Raw genomic sequence first — 17,804 nt, 5'->3', positions numbered from 1 at the left:
CTACCTCGAACTTATAGACTGTACATTCTTGGGGCGGTAAGGCTTATATGGGGCGAGTGATATGCTGTAGATAGTTGTTGTATTGAACAACGAGAAGAACGGGCGATATTAACAGCCTCTGTACAGCTAAACCGTTAAATTACATGCTGTAGAAACCTAAAAAACCTGACGTGAGCATACATATAATCACAATCCAGTAAGAGTACCTTTGAAATGTCAACTGACAGCCATTATTTTTGAATGAGCTTCAAGTTTGTGGAAAGGAAGTCCGGCATTAGTACGCATATTACAAGTCCCCATGTAGAATTATAGTGATACAGTCCAAATGCAAGCATGTCGTGAAAGATGAAATATAATATACCTGGAACACAAAATGAATGTCAGAAACCCAGGTCCAGAATGAATCAGATGAAACCAACCAGAATTTACCCTCGCCCATGATATCCATCTAAAAATACACCACCCATACGAGACGACCCAGTCACTCACTCCACGCCTGTCCCCACCATCCCGCCAAAACACCAAAGAGAACCCAAACGCCAGCTGCATATAAAACTGCACCAAGGAATCTCATCCTTGCACGGTGGTCAGCCATGGCGACCGAGTACTCCGACCTCGGATCATAATACGCGTACGGGAGGTGCAACTCCTGTGGCGGGGTAGGCCCAAAGCGAGAATGCTGCACATGATGCGAACGCTGCACGTTCGGCGGGGTGAACATTGATGGAAATGGCGCCGTCGACGTGGCCGCGACTGTGCTCGCAAGACCGCTGGGTAGGGGCCCAGGATGTTCGACGACCGTGACACTAGTCGAGGTAGACTGAGAGTACGATGGAGGTGGGGTGGGTGGCGGAGGCTTCGTGTCGTCTTCTGCTATCGTATTTTATGTGACGGGTCGTGGTGGTACCGGTATAAGGACAAAAACGTTGCCAGTCTTTTAGCCGGGTTCACGCTCCGGAAACGGCAATGTCCGTCAACGTTCTTGTCCTTGTCACAATTGTGAATGCTCGAACGTTCAATTTCCCTGTTGCCTCGAGACCAGAATACAAAGACTACTAGAAAGCTCTAATACTGAAGCTGATTCCATCGAATACAACAGTTCCGCCGCTCCAGGATGAGAAGCACTTTACCTTCAAACCCGAACCTCTTGTAAGATGTTAAATCTAGGTACAAGTGCATGACTTTAAGGAGTACTTAGGTCCAGACACGTATCACCGAAAATCAAAGAGAATACACACGGCGTTGAAGGGGGTGCCGTGATTTTGATGCATGTATCGCTAGGTATCGATACTCGTTTTCGCTGAATGAAATATATAGCAATGTCGTCCCTGACTCCCCTTCTACAGCGCATGATACGGTTTGATTGAGCCTTTGAGCGTCCATCGTAGGAGTTTGCTTTTCGGTAGCACGAAGTTCCAGAATCAACAGTTCCCAGCCCCAAGGACACCACGGCTACCAAGGAAATTTCCTGATACAGATTCCCAGAAAAATTTCGCAATGGCTGCTCCTGATGTGAATCATCCCGTTGATCGCTTGTAGTGCATGTTGCCGAACGACATCCAGGGAAGAGCGATATAGCGAAAGATTCCTATAAAACAGGGACCTAAAGTACAACTGCTGCTATACATTACGTTCTATTTCGCCTGTTTTATCCACCGTAAGGTTAATTTTGTCACCCTTGTCAAGGTCCTTGAACTGGCGAGCTTGTCAGCGAGCAGAAAAGAAGAGGTTAAAAGCACTATACTCACAGTCAGTTCTCTTGTCCGGTGAAGGCTTTCAATTTCATCGATCCGGTCGCGAACGTTGTTGAGCGTGTCTTCAAACTCTTCTTGCTCCACCATTTGCCTTGCCGCGTGAAGGATGAGCATCGAGTCAGGTCGTACGTCGTGGTTGACCTAACAAGGAGCAGTCAGAGACGCCGCGAATCCCCCGGTTTTGTAAGTCACTTACATCAATAGCAATGATGTTCTTTCGGTCTAGGTCTGTTGGTGGTCCGGGTCAGACACGGACCAAGTGTACCAGCAGCATCACACACCTTCCAAAAAGTCTGCTCTTGTCATGATCTGTCGGCATTTCCACTGTGGCGGTATAAGCATATGTCAGTAAACGCAAAATGGAACGACGCTCACATAAGGAATCACAGGTAGAGGTAACTCTGCCTCTGATTGTATCTCAGAGGTGCCAGCTCTACGAGCTTCCTCTAGCTCCCGTTCTTGTTCTTGCCTGAGCTTGACGAATTCTTGTAGCAGTAACCAAGAGCATGAACTCCATTTTTGCTGGAAACAATCTCAAAAAGGCCCTTGAAAGCCGGGCAGACCACTCTACCTCGTCCATAACATCGTCATCACAATCAGTTATCAGACCTGTACAAACATGAGTTTTTAGATTATAACTAAGATTTGAACAAGCTGACCTATCTGACTCAACAACCAGGCCTTCTCAATTGAGAGAAGTTGGCTTGCCATGTCGAGCATATCTCTAGATTTCGAAATCTTCGGAGGAATGTGAGGGTAGCTCAATGTAGTGACGACTGATTATTGTACCTTGTTTAGGTAGGAAAGGCGGCCTCCAACGATTGATACAGCGTCCTGAACGACTTGGCTTTTCACCTTCAGACCTAGGTCTATTCTCATACGGGTACAAGCATGCAGCGCCTCCTTCATGTTGAGGTCGTAGATTGACAGAACCTATCGACCTCTCATTAGGAATGAACATTGAAAGGCAACCAGTCACAAACATGCATCCTACTGGCGCTTTTTCCTGCTGGTAGTCAGACCAAGGGGCTTTTGTAGGTGTATTATGAACATACGCATGACATAAAAAGGCCAGAAATCATCCCTGTATGTTGATCTTAGTCGAGAGGCATATTATCGTCAGTTGCGGACTTACGTGCTAAACACAAGAGTCAAGATTCCTGGAGAGAATTGAGAACAGCAAGCGACAACCAACAAAGTGCTCACCGCTGGCAGCCCAGGACTCAGCCTTTTGTTGCAGCTGAAGTAAAACGTTCCGCCCGTCATCGTCGTTTTTCAGGTAATGCACATTGTTAATTATCAGGACCAAGGGCCTGCCCTTCTCGCCGGCGACTTTGAGGGCGACTTTCTCTAGCTTATTCAAAGCTGCGAAACACAAAGGTATTAGAACATTCTCAGGAGGGTTCCATCTATCGTGCTTACCTCTCTCAATATCGAGCGCAGGTCCGCCTGGAATTATGTTGGAATCGGGACTATGAACTTGTCGGCTGCTTACCTTCACGAGGGTCGCGTCTCTGGAACAAGCCAGTCTGTGAATCTTCATTGTATTCATAGTTCAACGCCTTGCCCAAACGAAGACGGAAGACCTCCAGGTCAGGGTGAGCATCACACATAGCGACACCATCAGCCTGGATAGCAGCCATTGAATCGAAAATCATAGTGCCCTTTCCCGAGCCCTATAGCCGGTTCAATGAAACGCAGTCAAATGCATTATAAATTGACCACCGCACCTTTGGCCCGAGAAGCACAAAATAATGTCCGGGTTCTGCTCCCTGGACGATCTTGTCTATCCGATCTTGTTCTTTCCGTCGGAGGTGCTGCGTCCACGGGATGTCCGAATTTATGTCAACGTCGTCCGGGCCATCACCACCCTCTTCGAGTACACTACTCTTGTTATGACAAGTCGCCACTTCAAGTGCGGGATCATAGCCAGGCTGAAAGGCTTTCTCAATCTGTGTAAGTGTAAAAGAAAGATCAAATCGGTGTCGCGTAGAAAGTTACGCGCCTTGTGCAAAACATTCCATTTGTACCACTTCAAGTATCCTACACCGCCAAGGAAAACTGTTTGCACATAAGACAAAGATATATACTTTGATAGAATAAGGTACTCACCCATACCCAGCCCAATCACCGTCGTCAGTGCTGCATCCAAGAATGCGTTGTTCGTAAATGCAAATACGCTTGTGCCCCCTACACCCCCTCCGCCGCCTCCTCCAGGAGGATTGAACGGGACATTTAGTGCTGCATTGCCCTCCTGGACTTCATGACGCGCCGGTGGCACTTGACGCCCAGGAACCGCACTAGGCGGGCCTTTTGGAGTTACTTTTACCGAAGGCGAGCTCTTCGGACGTGTATTCTGACTTTGAGAATAAAATCTGGGCAAAAAAGCAGATATGTGACCAGCACGCGCACGAAACAGATTACGGGCAGAAAAAGCTAAGGACATTGAAGGTAAAAGATTGGTGAACGTCGCTGCGGTCTAGAAAGCCTTGGAAGGAGTAAGTTGCTGTGCTTGGAAAAAATGGCCATCATCGTGAGTTCCAAGCGCCTGGTCCATCATTTAGCGGCGTACACGTGGTCGCCAAGCATAAATCACTCTGCTCGGAATTTGTTGCAAATTAGAGTCAGTTATCAATTTGAAGATACAGTAGCGCTCGTATAGGCGCTAAAATGAGATTGCGCTGAAGGATTGGATATCCTCGACAGCGCTAATGGACCAGCTCAAGCCTACCGGTGCCGTGTGTCTACCTCATGTTGGATACAGACATGACACGGAACCGCCGACTAACCTACTCTCGCATGTAGATAGACGGATAATAAACACATATTGAGGGTGACTCTTGGAATAGGAGAGTAATAAGAAATGTGCGCCAAGAGTGACGGTGAAAGACATAATAATAAGAAAGTCAGACATGCCTCAGGGCGAGCGAGAAGAAGATTAAAGTACAGGACAGCAGTAGTCAATAAGATACAAAACACAACGGCAGCTCATAGAAAACACGGAAACCAAGTACAATCAGACAGGCATGCTTTTTCGTAAAAACGGGGGTTAAGGGATACAAGCACCGCTCATCGCGAAGAGTAAGTTTATCGTGCACGCGGCTGCGCTTGGGCCCATGAAACAACGAGACGTACAGACACTGACACTAGAGCCGAACCAAGCGGGAAGGTCGGTCCAATGGTAATCTTGCTGGGTGGTAGAAGACCAGAGTCGATGACCTCAGTTTAGTTGTACTCTGTCGCCTGCATGCCAGAAGAAACTAATTCTCATAGTTGAGAACCATTTGGCCCGTGGCATGGATGTAAACATAGGTAAAGGCTATAAAGTCTCGTCATGGCATGGCACCCTAGTGTCCATCCGTGGCCTAATGTTGTTCAAAGGATGCTTGAAATATAGAACATCGAATTACAGAATGCAACTATGGTGACAAGAAAACATTGATTGGAGTACCGGGAGATCATACAAAACAAGGCGATAGGGAGAGCAGGGCCGGGGGAATACCTAATGGCATAGATCCATAAAGTCGATGTCGTCTTCATGGTATGCCCAGGTCTCCGACCACGCTGCTAATTAGAACATGAATAAATGTCGAGTATAGAACCATTCAGAACTCACCAAGCTCTTCTTCATGATCCTCACACCACTTCCTAAAGTCTCGGTTAATATCCTTCGTAGCAGCTTCGACTGCATCCAAGTAAGCTTGTTCCCGCTGTTTTCTGGTAGCTTCATCCACCTAGAGGAGCATTCCAATCAGCGATTATTTCATGTACAAAGCGGATGGATCTTACCGTGAAATCGAACAAGTCTTCCGTCATTCGGGGTGCAGCGTTGGAATAGAGTGTCTAGTACTTAGAATCTGGAACTGTTAATAGTGGGAGTTCACACCTGCCACTTCCTGAATTCTGCAGCTATGGGATGATCTCCAGATTCAGACGTATTAGAATTGCTCGAGTCAGAGCTTGTACTAGCCAATCCTGTGGTTGAATGCGACTCCATGTCAGTGAGAGAAAGAAGGAAGGTTGAATCCCGGCAATCGGGCCTATTCGCCGGACGAGACATCGCTCCGCACGACCCTCCACTGTCTTCCGTCTCAGCCTCTAGCAATTCACGAAATTTTCTACCAAGCCTGTGCAGGAGCATTTTCTACCTTTTTTTCTGTGATTCACAGTTAATTTTCCAATCGACTACCAGACCATCACCATTCGAGATTTCTGTAGCCGTCGAGGAACGAAACTGACGGTAACTTTGCCGCCTTTGATGGATTTTGGGAATTCCTCGAGCTGTAGGAGTTATGACAGAAATACCTGGCTCTGTGTCTATCTAGAGAAACTGTTACTCGGCCCTGGAAGGCCAACATCTGCCACTGCTGCTATCTAGGGTTCCGTAAGAAATTATGGGTCCGGGTTTAAAACCGGTTATAAACATCCTTCCTAATTTGGACATTTTAAACCGAGGTTTCAAACATATTTCAAACATATTGGTAAAAAATGTTAGTTACACGTTAGAAATGAGATATTTACCATGTTTATAACCTGGTTGCATGTAGTATTCATCCCCGTGGATTTGACGTCCTTGTATAATGCCAGGGAAGTAGTGTAAGGCCCAATCCAAGCTCGCAGACTGCTGGCCATGTGATTACATTAGTTAAGATAATTGTATATATATGGGCATATCCGCTATTTTCCGGCAGATTTGTGACAAAACCAGCCAAACCTGTCAGAATTCTGTCCAGAATGTCAGCGAATATGATGTCCAGCCACTATAAGCACTGGAGAGGTGGGCAGAGGGCAAATTTCTGCCTTTAAATGCTGTTACAAGGTCATAAATGTTAACAATTGTTAACATACCCACTTTTCCCCCTCGTGTTTGAAACAGGTTATAAACCATGTTATAAACACGATGTTTAAAATTCCGACATTTCTTACGGAACCCTACTGCTGTCATAGACTCTTCCTTCAAGTTCAATCACCACAAATAATCCCAAAGAGTATCATGACTATCACCGGCAAATATTTTTTGACAGACTACGGTCTACCACTCTTGCCTATAAAATTATCTCTCGTCGTTGCAGTGTCTATGCCCCCTTCGTCGCCTTCTTATCTCTCAAAAATGTCTAAAAACGCAGAAGACGCTCGACCTACGGAACTCGTTTCTCAGAATGACCTCCTTTGCCAACCGTTTCTCGCTCTTGAGCGCGATGAACCATTCGTTCTCCCTTCACAGGCTCGCCGCCACCGACCCAATACTTATGTGGGCCCCGCTGTCCTTGACACACGCCTTCGTCGGCTTACTGTCGACGATTGGCTAAATGAGTTGTCCACTCCATTCTAACTGAACGCTGCATCAAACTCACTACTAATCCCCGACATAGAGGCTAGGCAGGACAAACTTGGCTTCTCACAACACTCGCAAAGCGATTTATGATTGTCAAACTGGCAAAGCGTGTAGCGGATCTACCCACTTCAGACGAATCTAATACGGATAACGCAATATCGATAGTTTCATTGCCGCCGCCGCTATTGCCAGGTGTTGGTTTTAGAAAGAGCTCTCCCATCACAGCACCATTTCATGTCGAAATGATTGCGGAATCTTACTTTTTTTGAACTTTGAATGCACCGGTAACCTCTTGAGGTGTTTGTATGCTCTCTGTCCAGGCTGTTTTTCAGAGTCTGCTGTTAGGCGGTTGGCGGTGGGTTTAGCGAGCGTCTGCATAGTACGGCGTGTCACTGGTTTGGTTCTCATGCAGTAATTAGTTCAAGTTTCCTGAAGGTTATTTATGTCGTCTTCTGAATCTTCGAATTCCCCTCAACTCTCCTTCATCCCCTTCCCCTTCCTCAAATTCCGGGGTTGTCCTTGGGGCACGCGGCACCCCTTCCTTGTGAACGCCCCCAAGTTCTCAATGAACTATCCTAGCGCTTCAGTTACATTCTTAGTGCCAAGTACTACCTTGCTGTTGGATACAAACACGACTGGGACGCTGAACCACCGAGTGACTGCCTGCAGCACTTGAATAAATTATTTAAATAAAAATGGCGAATACAAGATGGTCCCTAGCACGTAGTAGAGGACCTTACGTATCATACTCTGATACGACGAGCTGAAGGCGTTACAACCTCCTCATTGTCATTGCGAGGACGCTTCCGCGAAGGCGACGACGGCTGGCTAGCAGGCTCGGCATCCGACCCGTTTTCCTCATCTCCTGACATGTCTTCCCCATCTCCCTCCTCTCCGCCCCATTCTCCCTCCTCCCCTTCCTTTCCCTCCTCTCCTTCTTTCCCGCCCGCATTTTCACCCGAACCCTCAGACCTGCCAATACGATATCAAAAAAAAAAAAACCAAAAACAACTTGCACAAAAAAACTCACTCCTCATCATCTGAAGGCAACTCCCTATCTATGCTCTCCTGAATTTCCTCATCATCAAGCACCCAGAACAATTCGTCTTCCTCACTCTCAGTCGCAAGCAGTTCAAAATCCGGACCGTACACGACGAGGACCCCTCCGCCGCTCCACATCTCCTCCGCAGTCCACCCATTGTCAAGCCTCCCCTTCTCTTGGATCGTCACCCATCCATTCTTCGAATCCAGATTATTGTTGAAAACGCAGTATCGCAAGTACGCCTCTAAGCGAGTACGGAACGCCGTCTCCTTGCGACAGGCACAGAGTATGTTGTTAGCTTCTTCAGTGAGTCGGGTAACGGAGTTCTGGAGTTGATGGATCATCCCTAGATCGGCAATGTCCTCTTTGACTAGGGTGTTCATGATGGGGATTATCTTGCTGGGGTCGAGGACTTCATCATCTACCGAATCTTCAGGACAAGCTCTTCGAAGAAAAGGAACGTGTCTCCTCACCTTCTGAGTCTTTAGGTTCTTCCGCCTTTTCTTCATCCGCTTTCTTGTCAGAAATGTTGACAGTATTTTCGCCTAGTACGGGCGGTTAGATGCAGATCAGATAGAACAGACCCAATGCACATACTTTCGTCCACAATTTCAGTGGGGACAGCTGATTCGGCGGCCCGCTCTTCATCTTCCGCTGAGACGCCGTCGCTCTCCTCGATAACTTTGATGAGCTTTCCCTTGCCCTTGCCCAGACGCTCAGCCCGTTTCTGTTTTCCCTTGCCCTTATCCAGCGCCGGCGCGCGGGGCGGAGCTTTGGCCGTCGAGCTCTCCTCGACGACGGTCCTGGTCCTGACAGATACCGCCCTGGAACGTCGCACAGGCACCGAAGGAGAATCACCAACAGACTCCTCAACGGCACTGCCCCGGAGAGGGGCATGCTTTCGAGGCCCCATGTCTTTAGTAGCGGTTGCCTTTCCCGAAGCCTTGGAGTTCTTGGATGCCGCGGAAGCTGTGCGTGAGCCGGCAAGTCGTTTGGTGGAGGATTCGACGCTCTCCTCAACTGCCTCGACTTTAGCCTTAGCTGCCCCAGCCCTTGACCTCTGCGGACGTTTAGGGCTGGGTGACTTCAGTTCGGGAGATCGTCGAGATGCGGCACGTAGAGCCGCCCCTCTCTCGATTGCTGCTCGTCCAATTCTAGCCTGCAAAATGAACGTTGGGTGAGGAATGGTATGGTCACAACGAGCTGCTAAGCACACCCTGACCATTTAGTGATATGTTGATGGTGGATAGTGGTTAGAAAATAACGGAATATTGTGTGGTAGTAGGACGAGGAGGTTCAAAATGCAATGCGTCGCAGGCAGCAAGGTCCAGATATAAGAGCAAAGACAAACTAATAACTTGGTTTGAAAATCGTTTCCATTTTATTATAATCCTAAAGATAAGGATGGTCCACGTTCAGCGAACAATACAGGTCTTTTGTTCTTGCATTGTTTCGATCGTTTTGGCCGCGCCTCGTGATAGCCGTTCCTTTGTTTTTACCTTGAACCACCGTATCGGTCGGGCCTTTGCTGAAATAATTAAAACAAAGACTCAAATGCCAGACCACATTATACTTCCCTTCACTTACCCCCACAAACTTCTGCATCGAAATTATGCCTAAGAAACTCACCCAAGATCATCTCGAGTCCTTGACTAGACAAGAGCTTCAGGCTCTCGCAAAAGTTAGTCCTTGATTGATCTTGGCACTGTTGACATCCCATATTTTACACCAAGGAACACGGAATTCGGGCTAACCTGGGTACAAAAGTTATCATCAGCAATTTATTGGCTCTATCGTGAGTGGTTCGTCTTACTCTGTTGAACTTTTTCCTGAGCATCCATAAGCCTTGCCACTGCAAAGAGCAAACCCAAGGAACAACCTGCCAAATCCAATGCGAACAAGCGAAAGAGAGGTGGCGCCACCGAAGAGCCGTCACAAGCCAAGAAGACGCCTGCAAATGCAAAGAAGGAGAAAGCTCCTGCGCCCCCAGCAAGTCAGTAATCTCAGCTCGTCGCACGTCCTGAATTCTGATCTTCCTACAGAACGTCGCCGGGTGGCCGCCAAGTCCGACGAGCCCTCCAAGGCAGAGGCGCCTCCCGCCCGAACAGCGCATGCAGTAGGCCAAGTCGACGAACCATCCCCAGAAGACTCTCCCAAAGCCCAAGGCTATGAAAGTACAGCAAGACAGCTTGAGTACCATGCGAACGAAAACGCCTACCGAAGACAGGAACTTGACGAGGCGTACAAGCTCCTATTGGGAATGCAGAAGCACTTGAGCGAGATGCAGCCTGAGATGGCGCACCACGTCCATGTCCGGTATCTGATAGAACAAGTGCTGATTGTCCCCATGAAGCGAAACAGGACATTGGTCGACGGGAGTGCCTTTATGCCCGTCAAGGATGCGCTAAAGTGGAGGCACTGGTGGCACGAGAACATTATATATCCTGAGATTGTGCATTTTTCATCGGTACTTGAGGAGTCGGACGATGAAGAGGAACCGGAGCCCACAAAGTCGTAGTGTCTCTTTGTACTTGTATTTATTAGTTCGATCAATCTCTCCCTTTCTTGTATGCCCAAGTTGCACCTCAAGCGTACTCCAGAGGAGCAAGCTGCTCATCGAGAACGCAAACGGCAGAAGAAGCAACACAAACGCAAAGAGGCGACTGCTGACGACGGGCCGTCCTACGAACCCGACTACGATGCCATCCAAGCTGAGCTAGAAGAGCAGCGATTCCGCGAGAGAATGTCCATGGCGTTCGCCGACGACGAACGGCTGGACTCACTAGAGGCGCGGTTCAACGACTTTGCACACATCCCAAAGAGATGGGGCGGCGACTCGACGAGGCCCGTCTACGACGACGATGGCGACTTCATGAAACTCGATCCTAGGTACATGGATGATGAGGAATACGCAGAAGTGGATCAGGGCTGGGATGTACAGGTTCGTCAGAATGCCTAGTATCCACGAATCAACACTGACATTGAATAACAGGAAAGCCCATGCTCAGGAATACGAAGAAGCACGCCGTCGCAAGGCAGAGAAGGCATGCCCGACGTGCTCGAGAGAAGGCTGCTAAGGAAGAGAGCCGGCGACTCGAGCGCCAGGCGGAGGAAGAACGTCGGCAAAGGAGGAAGGATAGAGATATCCGGCGACGGGAGCATGCGCGACAAGAATACGAATCTCGGTGGAAGGAGCTCCTCTCTCTGCCTCCCGCTAATCTCCACTTTGACGATATTCCGTGGCCCGTCATGGCGCCACGCTCGTCCGTGGCAGTCGAGGACCTTACTCCAGAGGCGGTATCCCTTCTTTCTTTTCTCAGAAGAGGCGAAGAAGGAGAGGAAGGACAAGCTCCGGGAGACGTACCTGCGCTTTCACCCCGATAAGTTTGAGAGCCGGTTGATGAAGCTCGTCAAGACTGGCGAGCAGGAGAAAGTCAGACTAGGCATGGGCCAGGTCGTCCGGATACTCAACGATTTGATGAAGCAGGGAGATGGGTAGAATAATTTAATGGATTAATGCATCTACATTAACTAAACCATGAACCAAAGAACGTCTTTTTCAGTCTCTCAATAACGCCTTCCTTTGGTGGTGGACCCTCCTCGACAACAGATTTCTCCTTCTTTTTCTTTGGCTTCTTCACTGGCTGTGGAGAGACCTTGGGGGCCTTTGGGGTCGGATTTATGGCCTGTTGCGCGGCCAACAACTGAGCCTTTCTATCTTTCCTCGTCACTACGGGTGGAAGGTCGATATACGGGATATCTGCAGCGTTAGGTAGGCTGACGGAGGCGAGAGGCGTTTTTCGGACTGGCGGTGAGGGCTGGATGGGTAGTGCAGCTGTTTCTGTCGGCGGTGCTGCTTCCGCTGTCACCGTAGGTTGCGGTAAGGGATCTAGGATAGGATCCCATGGTTCGCGAGACTTCCGGACCACAGGAGCAGGTACAGGCCGGGACGAAGGGGAAGGGAGGGGAGGAGATTCCTGTGGCTCTTCCTCGGAAGATGACGCCTTAGGGAATAGGTGGAGCCTCCCGACGCGTCGTTCGTGTGTAGCCACTATGAGGCGTTACATTCTGCGCGTCAGGTTTCTCGGAATTCGACGACGGTCGCCAATGCATATCATGCGTCCATCGTTGCAGAGCAATCCGCATGTGAGGGTGATCAGTCGTTAACGGGGCACCCTCAGGCAGCGGCTCCAGAGGGAAAAAGCCTCCCCAGTCATGGATAGCCTTGATATTCCGAGGTATGATTCTTCGGTTTATCGAAATTCCGCTCGTATATAATGGCTGGGCTGCAGACCATGTATGAGTCTGGGTGAACCAGGGGAAGGCAAGATAAACATACCGGCCTTGGAGATGCTGGCATCTATGATTTTCTCGCTTTCTCCAATATCAGGCAACGACTCCGTTCCATCCGTGGGCTTCTGTGCTCGGGGCGCGAGGAGGCCCTTCAAATCATCCAGGCCAATGCCTCCAGGACGTACCGGGACCACTGGAGCGACAACATGCAGCGGCTTGGGAGAGAACGAGAGATCCCGCAAAGATTCTGCATTTTTAAACTGCACGCGAATGACAGAAGTATATTTTGAAGGATCTTCTTGGTCCTAGCATCGATACACATTAAGTGGCCAAGCAACGAAACAACAGAAAACCCACCTTTTGGAACCAATACTCATGAATAGGACCGTATTTCTCCTCTACGGCGCGAAGGAGTGCGTAGGCCTCTGCCATTGAATCGAAAAACTTCCATGACTTTACGACGGCGCTCCGCTCATCCGGCGAACGTAGCAACGACCAAGCCTGTCTGTGGAGCTGGAGCTTCAAGCTGGGCTCCCTGCTACTATTGGCGACTACGCTGTACCGGCGCGACGAACAGACACCACGGTCAACGAGACGTGAACGGAGCATAGGACCATACCGTGGGAACTTGGAGTCAGCCCAATTTTTCACGTCCATGGCCGGACGCTACAGAGCTGCTCTCAGTGCCATTTCTGCGCGTACGGGCGCCCCGTTGTCTTCTCTGCTTGTTTCTTTTGCTGTCTTGCATGAAATCACGGCTATTGCATCTTTTGCGGGTGTATTATGTGCTGCTCGCGCTTTTGGGGTTGGGGAACGCGTCGTGGACGCCGTAGCAGTCGACGATGAACCCGCTGGATGGGCACGGCAGCAGGTGAAGACATGGGTGCAAGAAGGAACAGTTTGGGCAGAAAGAGTTGGTCAACGATACGGGATCTTTGGACTGGAGAAGAAGGATAGTACGAACAGGACAGAAAGTCCAGCGTATCTGCCAGGGCATCTTGCTGGCGACGTAGCTAATGCTGTCTTTGCTTACGGTGTCACCAAGGTGAGGCCCTTGCCTGCTCCTTGCTGCCGTTCTGAAGGGCAACAGGCTCTCTTTCCTGTTCGAATTGGACTATCGCTATACCTTTCTCCTGCATCTTCTCGGATGGTCGTTGACCCCCTGCCGGAGAGTGTTCACGCGCTCATTTCGACAGAAGAAATAAAAAGATATCAACCTTATATCCTTTTATTTAACTCTGAAGTTTGCTTTGTCGGTATTCTTATCAGGCTCTTTCTTTTCTCTGCCAAGTATGGGGTGTGTGAGCATGGGGCATCGCGTATTTTTTGCGAGCCTCCAGCCAAAGATGTTTGATTTCACCCCTTCCATCCGCCTCTTCGATAGCTACGCTACGGTACGGATTGTAAGCAGACGTATGTATACTAGATAGAAAAGCGAAAGAAAATTTAAAAAATGGTGATGGCAACAATACAAGGAAAATACAGTGCTACTTTAAGGATGGATTAGACGAGTGTCTGGAAATTCTTGAGATGTACGTTCATGCAACCAGAAGTAGAACCATACCAACAATGAGCAAAGGGAAACATTTCAAGCAGTGATTGCGACTTGTGATTTAGAATCTTTGCTCGCGGCCTCGGCTTCCTTCAACTTCAGGCCCTTCTCAACTCGGCTCTTCTCTTCTTCAAGCTTCTCCAATTTCTCCTTCACCGCAGCCGGATTACTGAACTTGACACTTTTATGCGGACTGGGTCCTCCCATGGAACCGGCTTCTGGAGCCTGAACGTTAACCAATGGGGCAGACGTCGACAGCCCACGATGGAATGAAGTCGGTAGCACACGACCTTCCGGATGCTGGAATGAACATGTCGCTCGTGTACAACCTGCACCGTACCGGCACTGTTGAGCAAAATGGCTCGAGTTACTTGACGGACGAGGAGGGTGGGAGAAAGTACAATTCGGTCGCGTGCAAGCAGCGCCGAACCGACAGGGTACTGGCGAAGGATGGTGGTGAGAGGGTTGCGGGACAGGAACAGTTGGCGGGGGATGATCTTAATTTCACTCAGTAATGCAATATAAAAATGAGCAACGTATTCGCACCTTTGGCCGTAAGCACCGCTGGGCTGACATGCGCCTTCACACAATCCTTGTCCTTGCAATCTTTGCCCTTCTCGCAAGCTTCTGTACTCGTGACTACACCGCTTTCAACAGTAGCAACTGGTGATGGATGCGTCCACCGGCAGTGCGGATTCGTACACTTGAGACCGAATTTGCACAGCGTCGGCGATTGAGGTCGTTCTGGATACACATATCCAGACCGCTGTTGAGCCGTACCCGGTGGAACTGCGGAGTGTATTGGCTTGGCATGCGTTGCAGCGGTCGGGATGGGCGCAGCGATAGGTACTTGCTGTGTCGACTCTGCCTCCAATGCGGTGCCTTCTGCCGGCTTTGAGCCAGACAACGATGGTGTGTGACCTGCCCCTACCCCGTCCGCTTCCTCGTCCCCGACCACTGCCTCGTCCTCTCGTGTTTCCATTCATCCCCTGAGGTCCATTCTGGAAACCATTCATGCCCCCATTTTGGAACATGTTCATGTCCCCAGGCATACCGTTTTGCATCGGAAAACCGGGCGCATTAAACTGACCCGGACCCATCATCCCGCTGATCTGAGCCATGAGGGCCATTTGGTTCATCATTAACTCTTGAAGCATCAGGGGATTCCCCATTCCTGAAGCTGCCAAGGCGTTCATGTCCATACCATTCATTCCAGGGTATCCAGCTGCCATCATCATGTTTGCGTCAGGAGTGTTGGTGATGTTGTCTATCCGCGCTTGGATGTCGTCTTGGCCATATCCATTCTGTGTTGGGCCATTCCGACCACCTACGCGGTCTATGAGACTACGCGAGTTTGAAAGCGGAGGACCGTCCCGGAGCATGGCTCGCGGGCCTGTAGGAACATCGGTTCGTCTTATTTTGCTTGGGTGGCTAGGTGAGGGCGACCGGGCAGACGCGCTACGCTTTTGACCTGCCGAAGGAAGTGCTTGGGATAGAGCTTGGTGATAGAGACCACTCCGTCCAGAATTTGGTGGTCGCCGTGATGACTCAGGAGCGGCACTTTGCGTCGCCTCTGGCGGTTGGTCAAGCGTCTCTTCAGAGGAGGTAGCTTCAGTTGGTACTGATTCGGGACCGGTCGCACCCTTCGCGGCTTCCTGGAACAGCCAGTCCGTGAACGAGTGGTCTAAAGTCAAGTTGAGTAAGATAAACGACCAAGTCCAACAAGGCAGTGGCGTACCAAAATCTGACCCAATCACTATGAGAAAACAGTCAGGTCTATATGTATGAACAGTACAGAAAATTTGAACGCACGGTCTTCCAATTCAGCGGTTATTTGAGCTAGTCGAAAGTTGGCATTAGCTGACGCAACACGACACGAAAACAATGCGCGCACCGGAAGTCTTGTTGTTTATTATCATGATAGTAATGTACTCCGCCATAACATTATCTTTCATGGACCTCGTCAGGTTCTGGGACCCGTTATTTGGTACAGAATCACTCACCTCCTTCAGGACTGTAGCCCCGCGCCGTGAGCTCATGTTGGATTGCCCGCTGTTGAAATGTATAAGTAAAGAATCCCTTCAATTGTATCACAACCAATAAATCGCACCTCCAAGGCAGCAGCACGCTCGGTTCCAATCGTCAAGCCAAAAGGCATAATATCTGAGTGGAAGATGACAGTGAACCGTGATTTTCAGACTCCGCTGCCGCTTACTTATTTTATTAAATTATTTCTTTAGCAAAATATTACATAGTCACGTGCCCAAAGCGCACTGCATTAGTAAGCGCAGAGAGATGAGACAAAACCATCGCGTCTCGCGTCCTTTGATTCCTACTACCTTGACTATCTAACTTGACCGTTCGCAAAAGCAGTTCGCTCAGATTTGCGCTCTTGTTCGCCTATCACGTATCCAGCACGACCTGTTATCTTTAGCTGTTCAAATTGCTGTGCATATTGTATTGCAGCAGTGGAAGTCTGTTGTATCTTTCTGTTGGTAGTCTGTCTTTGTGGTGATCGGCCATGATTTGGAGTCGCGCATTTCTTTTCACCGGCTCTGATTCATTCTGTATCATCTTTTGCACTGGTCATGGTACGCAGATACGGCTAACATCTTCAAGTGATTTTGCCTCTTTATTTCCTTGCGATATCTGGGGGCGATAATGATCTTTCCTACCGTATCATTTGCCGCCCTATTTTGCCAAGCGTCAAGCGCTTAACCTCCAGTTTTCCCTGTAGTTGCCTTACGTTGTTACGGGCTTCTACCTTGACAGGGCTCTTGGTCACAGGCACTTTCTTTCAGTGCTTCCTCTTCTCCAGTCTCCTGGATTATCATTAATGAATGGTAGCCATCGTTAGCGCTCCACCAACCAGACAAAGCCCATCGCAACACGCGCCGATATCACCCTTTGATTCACCTTCCCTTCTCAGCTTCGTCCATTATATTGCGATGATAATAATATCTAGCCGCCACTATGGCCCGTGTCACTGTGACATCCTTTCGCAAAGCTGTCTCTATATATCCTTCCCTTTTGGACTGTCAACGTAGTCCGAGTCATTTCCGTCCAACGTTCTTTTCTGTGGCGTTGCCGTCACCATGCTGAAAGCTGTGAGTTACGTCGGCCAATCATCAGCTTCGGAATCGAAGCCCAGCAGAATGCTCTGATAGCATGCTACTAATGAGCTCGGGTGCGAAAAACATTCATATACCGGTGGTGTGATAAGGTACATACATACGCGCCCTGGCCATTTACGCACGGAAATTCGGAACAGTCGCAACTCAGACCGGCTTGACAGAGAAGTACTTATTGAAGACCCTAGAAGAAGGTGGGACGAGTGGTACGAGTACGAGTTATTTGGTGTGAGAACGCAGGGCATCGCCTGGAGATGTTCGGATCTCAGGCCTTGGTAGCATGGAAATTCTTTATTCAAAGAGATACTTTTGTCATAGTGACTAACGAGTATCAATCAGGGAATGGACATTGGGAGGACCCGTGCGGGTCGTACTAGCTCATATGGGTTTGATCCAATAGTTCTAACAGAAGGTGATTAGTACGTGGGTCCACAGTTTCATAAGTGACAAGGGCGGAGAACAAGAATACCCTGATAACTCGGGGAAAGTACAGCAATGATTTACGAAGCAAGGACAATAAAGGGAGTTCTCGTGCTGTTATGAAAACATGTGTTGGAGATAGGTGATGGCTGTTGTAATTGATAACGCCGGCGAGAGATTCGTGGCTGTTGACACAATGATCTAGCACTTGAGTGGGTACAGGTTCCAGATGCCTAATTTCTGTGGGTCGACATGCGGGCCTTTCTGTTCTCACCCT

General features: G+C 49.2%; 10 protein-coding genes across 10 annotated transcripts; 3 read left to right on the top strand and 7 right to left on the bottom strand.

Annotated features, from left to right (window-relative positions):
• Window positions 1-21: 21 nt before the first annotated feature.
• On the bottom strand, window positions 22-917 carry EV420DRAFT_1529362 (uncharacterized protein; the record flags this gene model as incomplete). Its single annotated transcript, XM_060472545.1, has 3 exons — window positions 22-156; window positions 207-361; window positions 420-917. A coding segment is annotated over one exon (396 nt), but the record flags the coding sequence as incomplete, so codon positions are not given.
• A 717-nt stretch (window positions 918-1,634) lies between these two features.
• EV420DRAFT_1266749 (uncharacterized protein) lies at window positions 1,635-3,870 on the bottom strand (the record flags this gene model as incomplete). The annotated part of the gene is made up of 15 exons (XM_060467349.1): window positions 1,635-1,895; window positions 1,951-1,982; window positions 2,036-2,078; window positions 2,130-2,276; window positions 2,326-2,363; window positions 2,414-2,492; window positions 2,544-2,687; window positions 2,738-2,760; window positions 2,810-2,838; window positions 2,890-2,914; window positions 2,961-3,119; window positions 3,177-3,203; window positions 3,250-3,430; window positions 3,485-3,696; window positions 3,756-3,870. 15 exons carry the CDS (start codon window positions 3,868-3,870, stop codon window positions 1,635-1,637), a joined length of 1,515 nt encoding a protein of 504 aa, XP_060332855.1.
• Window positions 3,871-5,040: 1,170 nt separating this feature from the next.
• On the bottom strand, window positions 5,041-5,777 carry EV420DRAFT_1529356 (uncharacterized protein). The gene is made up of 3 exons (XM_060472544.1): window positions 5,544-5,777; window positions 5,371-5,488; window positions 5,041-5,321 (listed from the first exon to the last, which is right to left on the bottom strand). The coding sequence occupies exons 2-3, from the start codon at window positions 5,482-5,484 to the stop codon at window positions 5,130-5,132; spliced, it is 306 nt and encodes a 101-aa protein (XP_060332854.1). The 5' UTR covers window positions 5,485-5,488; window positions 5,544-5,777; the 3' UTR covers window positions 5,041-5,129.
• A 1,953-nt stretch (window positions 5,778-7,730) lies between these two features.
• On the bottom strand, window positions 7,731-9,634 carry EV420DRAFT_168103 (uncharacterized protein). The gene is made up of 5 exons (XM_060479214.1): window positions 9,354-9,634; window positions 8,729-9,290; window positions 8,605-8,676; window positions 8,120-8,552; window positions 7,731-8,061 (listed from the first exon to the last, which is right to left on the bottom strand). Exons 1-5 carry the CDS (start codon window positions 9,354-9,356, stop codon window positions 7,833-7,835), a joined length of 1,299 nt encoding a protein of 432 aa, XP_060332853.1. The 5' UTR covers window positions 9,357-9,634; the 3' UTR covers window positions 7,731-7,832.
• Window positions 9,446-9,832, top strand: EV420DRAFT_168176 (uncharacterized protein). The gene has a single exon (XM_060479221.1). The coding sequence runs from the start codon at window positions 9,536-9,538 to the stop codon at window positions 9,749-9,751; it is 216 nt and encodes a 71-aa protein (XP_060332852.1). The 5' UTR covers window positions 9,446-9,535; the 3' UTR covers window positions 9,752-9,832.
• On the bottom strand, window positions 9,585-10,658 carry EV420DRAFT_168167 (uncharacterized protein). The gene is made up of 3 exons (XM_060479220.1): window positions 10,350-10,658; window positions 9,945-10,297; window positions 9,585-9,885 (listed from the first exon to the last, which is right to left on the bottom strand). Exons 1-3 carry the CDS (start codon window positions 10,495-10,497, stop codon window positions 9,814-9,816), a joined length of 573 nt encoding a protein of 190 aa, XP_060332851.1. The 5' UTR covers window positions 10,498-10,658; the 3' UTR covers window positions 9,585-9,813.
• A 1-nt stretch (window position 10,659) lies between these two features.
• On the top strand, window positions 10,660-11,792 carry EV420DRAFT_168198 (uncharacterized protein). Its single transcript, XM_060479222.1, has 3 exons — window positions 10,660-11,072; window positions 11,124-11,564; window positions 11,616-11,792. Exons 1-3 carry the CDS (start codon window positions 10,701-10,703, stop codon window positions 11,628-11,630), a joined length of 828 nt encoding a protein of 275 aa, XP_060332850.1. The 5' UTR covers window positions 10,660-10,700; the 3' UTR covers window positions 11,631-11,792.
• On the bottom strand, window positions 11,648-13,040 carry EV420DRAFT_1529348 (uncharacterized protein). Its single transcript, XM_060472543.1, has 4 exons — window positions 12,782-13,040; window positions 12,471-12,729; window positions 12,197-12,417; window positions 11,648-12,135 (listed from the first exon to the last, which is right to left on the bottom strand). Exons 1-4 carry the CDS (start codon window positions 13,031-13,033, stop codon window positions 11,659-11,661), a joined length of 1,209 nt encoding a protein of 402 aa, XP_060332849.1. The 5' UTR covers window positions 13,034-13,040; the 3' UTR covers window positions 11,648-11,658.
• Window positions 13,041-13,079: 39 nt separating this feature from the next.
• EV420DRAFT_1619478 (uncharacterized protein) lies at window positions 13,080-13,729 on the top strand (the record flags this gene model as incomplete). The annotated part of the gene is made up of 4 exons (XM_060475482.1): window positions 13,080-13,380; window positions 13,417-13,469; window positions 13,515-13,598; window positions 13,694-13,729. 4 exons carry the CDS (start codon window positions 13,080-13,082, stop codon window positions 13,727-13,729), a joined length of 474 nt encoding a protein of 157 aa, XP_060332848.1.
• Window positions 13,730-14,012: 283 nt separating this feature from the next.
• EV420DRAFT_1640455 (uncharacterized protein) lies at window positions 14,013-16,134 on the bottom strand (the record flags this gene model as incomplete). The annotated part of the gene is made up of 8 exons (XM_060477104.1): window positions 14,013-14,473; window positions 14,523-14,861; window positions 14,908-15,660; window positions 15,715-15,732; window positions 15,789-15,815; window positions 15,871-15,924; window positions 15,980-16,028; window positions 16,087-16,134. 8 exons carry the CDS (start codon window positions 16,132-16,134, stop codon window positions 14,013-14,015), a joined length of 1,749 nt encoding a protein of 582 aa, XP_060332847.1.
• Between the last annotated feature and the right edge of the window lie 1,670 nt (window positions 16,135-17,804).

Source organism: Desarmillaria tabescens (assembly GCF_030435595.1).
Source record: "Desarmillaria tabescens strain CCBAS 213 chromosome Unknown EV420scaffold_11, whole genome shotgun sequence".
Lineage (NCBI taxonomy): Eukaryota > Fungi > Basidiomycota > Agaricomycetes > Agaricales > Physalacriaceae > Desarmillaria > Desarmillaria tabescens.
This window is presented reverse-complemented; position numbering and strand designations above follow the sequence as displayed.

Excerpts from the sequence above, each read along its gene's own strand:
- EV420DRAFT_168198 (XM_060479222.1), top strand. The coding sequence starts at position 10,701 with ATGCCCAAGTTGCACCTCAAGCGTACTCCAGAGGAGCAAGCTGCTCAT. Across the intron at positions 11,073-11,123 it reads ATCAGGGCTGGGATGTACAG|GAAAGCCCATGCTCAGGAAT; the intron begins GTTCGTCAGAAT and ends ATTGAATAACAG.
- EV420DRAFT_168176 (XM_060479221.1), top strand. The coding sequence starts at position 9,536 with ATGGTCCACGTTCAGCGAACAATACAGGTCTTTTGTTCTTGCATTGTT.
- EV420DRAFT_1529356 (XM_060472544.1), bottom strand. The coding sequence starts at position 5,484 with ATGAAGCTACCAGAAAACAGCGGGAACAAGCTTACTTGGATGCAGTCG. Across the intron at positions 5,322-5,370 it reads GGATCATGAAGAAGAGCTTG|CAGCGTGGTCGGAGACCTGG; the intron begins GTGAGTTCTGAA and ends TGTTCTAATTAG.
- EV420DRAFT_168167 (XM_060479220.1), bottom strand. The coding sequence starts at position 10,497 with ATGTCCTGTTTCGCTTCATGGGGACAATCAGCACTTGTTCTATCAGAT. Across the intron at positions 10,298-10,349 it reads TCGTCAAGTTCCTGTCTTCG|CCTTGGGCTTTGGGAGAGTC; the intron begins GTAGGCGTTTTC and ends GTACTTTCATAG. Across the intron at positions 9,886-9,944 it reads TCAGGAAAAAGTTCAACAGA|GTTAGCCCGAATTCCGTGTT; the intron begins GTAAGACGAACC and ends TTTTGTACCCAG.
- EV420DRAFT_1529348 (XM_060472543.1), bottom strand. The coding sequence starts at position 13,033 with ATGCTCCGTTCACGTCTCGTTGACCGTGGTGTCTGTTCGTCGCGCCGG. Across the intron at positions 12,730-12,781 it reads ATGAGTATTGGTTCCAAAAG|GACCAAGAAGATCCTTCAAA; the intron begins GTGGGTTTTCTG and ends TATCGATGCTAG. Across the intron at positions 12,418-12,470 it reads TGCCAGCATCTCCAAGGCCG|CCCAGCCATTATATACGAGC; the intron begins GTATGTTTATCT and ends CATGGTCTGCAG.
- EV420DRAFT_168103 (XM_060479214.1), bottom strand. Across the intron at positions 8,677-8,728 it reads CACTGAAATTGTGGACGAAA|GCGAAAATACTGTCAACATT; the intron begins GTATGTGCATTG and ends CGCCCGTACTAG. Across the intron at positions 8,553-8,604 it reads AGAACCTAAAGACTCAGAAG|ATGATGAAGTCCTCGACCCC; the intron begins GTGAGGAGACAC and ends AAGATTCGGTAG.